Below are 4,845 nucleotides of genomic sequence, written 5' to 3' on the forward strand. Positions count from 1 at the left end.
TCTAGGTCAGAACAGTTTATTTCAATTAAATCATTTACATAGAAAAACTGGTTGCTCCCAATCCAGGTCCTGCAATGGAAGAACATTGTATTAACACTTATACGCAACAAAAATTCTTCTCACTATCATTTATATAGCGCCAGCAAATTCTTTAGCGCTTTACAATTGGGGACAAACAATATACAATACTGGGTAATACAGACAAAGGCAACACCACCTTCCTCATTTACAATCAAGTTATTATTATCATCATCATTTATTTGTTAGGCGCCACAAGGTTTCCGCAGTGCCGCACATAGTACAAACAGTAGACTATACAGGGTATAACAGTACAGAACAATAAACAAAAGTACCAATACTTCAGAAACTCCAAGCAGGCAGATGCAATAGACACGGAGCAGAAGAACGGGTAGGGAGACAGGAGGGAAGAGGGCCCTGCTCATGCGAGCTTACATGCTTAGGGAGGGTTAAACAGACCAGGCACAAGAGGAGCCAGTTGAGGGAATGGGAGAGAGGGGAGAATGAGCAGAGGAGATGGGGGTTAAGTGGATGGTTGGTAGGCTGTGAGAAAGAGGTGAGTTTTGAGTGCACGTTTGAAGGAGCAGAGTAGGAGAGAGGCGGATGGAGCGAGGGAGGTTATTCCAGTGAAGGGGGGGCTGCACGGGAAAAGTCCTGGATTCTGGAATGGGAAGAGGTGATCAGAGTGGAGGAGAGGCGGCGGTCATTGGCCGAGCGCAGGGAGCGGGCAGGAGTGTGAATGGAGAGGAGGTTAGAGATATAAGGGGCAGTAGAGTGGGAGAGAGCCTTGTAAGTGGTGGTGAGGAGTTTGAAAAGAATTCTGTAGGGGAGGGGGAGCCAGTGTAGGGCAGGGCAGAGAGGGGAGGCAGAGGAGGAGCGGCGTGAGAGGTAGATGAGTCTTGCGGCCGCATTGAGTATAGAGCAGAGGGGGGAGAGGTTAGTTAGGAAGGATTTCCCAAATGTGACATTTTGGACTAGTATACTGCGCAACTTGCAGCCAGTTAAATTTGATTCATGTCTACAGCACCTCAATCTGTTTCAATAATTTAGCCTTTAATCGAATGACAAAGTGTGTTTACTACTAAATGATACAGGGCTCCCTCTATGATTTAAAACAAAAAAGCACCATAATGTATTTCCACTATACTACCTACACCTCTAGCCTGTCTACCATCCATCCAATCTGGGAGGTACAAACATGGAGCAATATATGAAATTGACTATACTTCAGATAGGACTCACCTGTTTATGCTTCCTCAGTTCCTGGTGGTGCATCACCTCCCTTGGTATTTCTAGTGTAAATAACCTGTGCTCTGTGTTTGGATACCAGCTTAATCAGGCCTGTGAAAACAAAAAAGTGTTTTTCATGTTTAACTGTTTGACGTTTATTGTACCTCTACCCGCAGACAACTAAAACTGCAGTTTAAAAAGTGGAGATGTTGCCTATAGCAACCAGATTCTAGCTGTCATTTTGTACAATGTACTAAAATAACTAGAATCTGATTGCTTGCTATATGCAACATCTCTACTTTTTCAAATTCAGTTTACTAAATAAACCCCCCCAACTTTAACAGACTACATACAGATACGTTTTTTGTTTAAACTTTGTTCTGGATTCCCCTAGCCCATATCAGAATAGTATGAATTGTTAGCACTGTATTTAAAGCTACAGAAACAATAAATTAAGACTGGCGTTGCATCTGATTTCAGTTTACGGCACCGATACAGGATGAAATGCATTTGGAGCAGTTTTTTACCACAATTTTACATGTCTAAAAATCAACGTACACTTTTTCCATCTAATGTGCAAGGAAAAAAAAAAAAGTTTAGCCCCACTAGGAAAAGATAATGGTATTCCTCATTTATCCCTTCAAACTGACAAATGCATGGAATTGTTAGTACTGTTCAGAAAAGTCTTCATTAGGTATGTACTACACAAGTGGTATATAAATGCTTTAACAAATATCCTTGAGGGCCAGTTTAAAATTTGATGTAAATGTAAAAAGTAGTATTGCCTATAGCAACTATATGATTTAATTCATTTTCTAAGCAGCATCAGAAAACACAGAAAATCTGGTTGCTACCTTTTACATGTGTCCCCTTGGGTTATCAGTAAACACTGGATGCACCATGAACAGTTTGCAGTATTTAAGTCTAGTGCTTGATACATATGAATTGCCACACAGTAAGCACCTTTCATGGCCCTTCCATTTTAATGCTCATGATTTTAGTAAAGCCCTATGAGAAGGGATCAAGCTAAAACCGTAATCCATTGCAGGACAAATTAGCAAGGGTGGCTATAAAACTGAAAGAGCGTTTACAGAGGTTTGTCAGATCAACTTGATTACCGTTAACACTTGAAGACTACGAACAGGGCTAAATACATCAATATGTACTTCTGAGACAAGTCCATGCAATTTAGACAAATTGTATGACAAAACAGACATTGAAGCCAAATAACACTTATTTAACAATACTGTGCGATGCACATTCCCAAGCCAAGTGTTGAGGGACCATGTCTGACTTAATTTATGTCAACACCAGTATCCTGCATTCTCTTCCATACAGTTTAGAATTACAATATGTATGCAATTAAATTTTAATTTGTGCTGAATTTAGATTAAATAGTTCAATATTTCAGTGTGAATTCAGAAACATAACAACATTGCTTACTTTTAAGCCAGATTAAAACAAAGTTGAATTTTCTCCCTTGAAAAATCAGTGGTTTTATTACTTGGACAGTGACTATGGAGATAGGATGATATATCCAGATGTGACAGGTGCATGTGCACTCTGTGCTTCCTACATATAACTGAGAACCACACATCAGAAAAAGGCACAACAGAATGAAGACCAAGAATGATTAAGTTACAGTCAACTACCACTCACATCTTACAGCTATATATATATATATGCTCACCTTTGTTAAGCAGCTCCTGGAGGGCAGCTCTGGCCAGTGAGCCTCTAATCTTTAGCCTTTCAGACACCACAGCTGGAGTGATGAGCTTGTAGTTGGGGACTTCTTTACACAGCTTCTCATATGTGGCCTTGTCAAACAGCACTAGATTGTTCAGCTTGTCCCTCACTTTCCCCTTAGACCACTTCTACTCAACATAGAAGAAAAAAATATTACTGATCCAGCAATTTAATATTTTAGTTTTCATTCCAGCTCTTGAGCAAATGCACTGTAGTATCTAGGCCACTTGCCTTCTACAGACAGACATACTGGATATTTTGCAAAACAGAAGAGCACATAAACTTGCACATTATGCTAATGCTATTAACTAAAAATGTTGGTACTTAAGATAAAAAGCAAATTAAATGAACACTGCCTTAAAAAATATCTAATCATGGTAACCAATAATCTGTATAAACAGGGTTATATTTGATGTGACAGTCATCACACTTACCTTCTTCTTGGCCTTGCCCCCAGACTTATTGACGGGGTCCTTGTCCTTCTTGGCGGACTTGCCCGCATCCTTCTTCTTCTTATCGTCTTTAGGTGGCTGCATAAGGCAATACATTGTTAGAACCTTGCACACAAATATACTGCACATTTCTGGCAAGAGGTCTTTAGAAAGATAGTGGCATTATGCAGGCTCAAGTCTAACTTACTGAACACTGTAAAAGGCCAAATTGGAATGGCATTCAACAGATAAGATAGTTCAAGTCACATCAGTTGCAGAGAACACAAACTATTCTTAATTACTACTTGTCTATTATGACAAGTATATGGTATGATAGGAAAAATATATATGTGTGCAACAGAAAGGCAAAAACCCTCAAAATGGTATATTCCCAATTGTAACACTGGAATTTGCTGGCACTATATAAATAAATGTTGACATCGATCTGATGGAAGTCTGTTATAAGCCATTTATAGTATTTACATATATGAATAGGCACCTTTAAATGGGTTTTCGTTTTTTGACTTGGTTCACTTTAAACTACACTGGTCTATTTTTTTTCCACTTTTTTTTATTTATCCTTAATTATAGACATCGACAGTTATTATAACACTGTGGCTCCACAATGCTTATTAAGTATGACCATCCTACGAATTAAGACATCACTCTTTAGATTTTCTTTTTAACATATAGACATTTATTTGTTTTTACTGTATGCAATAACTAGTGCTATAGAATTCCGAACACTTGTTTCTAAGCACTCTATACCCGCAGATCAGGGCATGAGAGGTGCCCACATAGCTACGTAATGCATTCTGTACAGTTAGAGAAATCCGTTTGGATGTGGGCACGCAGTTGAGACCCCTCTCACAACGCACACGTACAGGAAAGCCAGCACATCGGGCCTAGCAAGCTCTCCTTATTCCTATCCCGAACCGTAATCTCAGCTCAGATGAGGCCATAAAAGAAGCAGCAGACAATGGAAACTTCAGCAGAACCAACCCGGTCACCCCATCCCGCACCGATTTTCTACATTTACTCCCCTGATTCCCCAGTTCCTCACCATGCTGCTGCTCCTTCAAAGATGTCGGACAGAAAGGAAGAGACCCCGTGCCGGCAGCATAGGAAACCCCGTTGGAGGCGGGATCTTCCGCTTGACAGGACTACAACTTCCTCACAGTGAACTACATTTCCCGACACACCTTAAGAACGGCCCACGTCGTCGTCATTTAGGCTGTGTGAATCCTGTATCCCGAGCTTCCATTGGCTGGAGCGGAAATATGTCCCTGCTAACAGTGCTGTATTGCACGACTACAGAGGGCTGTGGCGAGGATTGGACACAATAATATTACTTCTACACTAATATAACACGCACGTCTGATAACCAGGACCATTACATTGTGTAATACTACCCTGTCAT

General features: G+C 40.4%; 1 protein-coding gene across 1 annotated transcript; it reads right to left on the reverse strand.

Annotated features, from left to right (window-relative positions):
• RPS25 (ribosomal protein S25) lies at positions 1-4,596 on the reverse strand. Its single transcript, XM_075191046.1, has 5 exons — positions 4,489-4,596; positions 3,429-3,524; positions 2,939-3,122; positions 1,261-1,359; positions 1-69 (listed from the first exon to the last, which is right to left on the reverse strand). The coding sequence occupies exons 1-4, from the start codon at positions 4,489-4,491 to the stop codon at positions 1,265-1,267; spliced, it is 378 nt and encodes a 125-aa protein (XP_075047147.1). The 5' UTR covers positions 4,492-4,596; the 3' UTR covers positions 1-69; positions 1,261-1,264.
• Between the last annotated feature and the right edge of the window lie 249 nt (positions 4,597-4,845).

This window comes from Mixophyes fleayi, chromosome 11, assembly GCF_038048845.1.
Source record: "Mixophyes fleayi isolate aMixFle1 chromosome 11, aMixFle1.hap1, whole genome shotgun sequence".
Taxonomy (NCBI): domain Eukaryota; kingdom Metazoa; phylum Chordata; class Amphibia; order Anura; family Limnodynastidae; genus Mixophyes; species Mixophyes fleayi.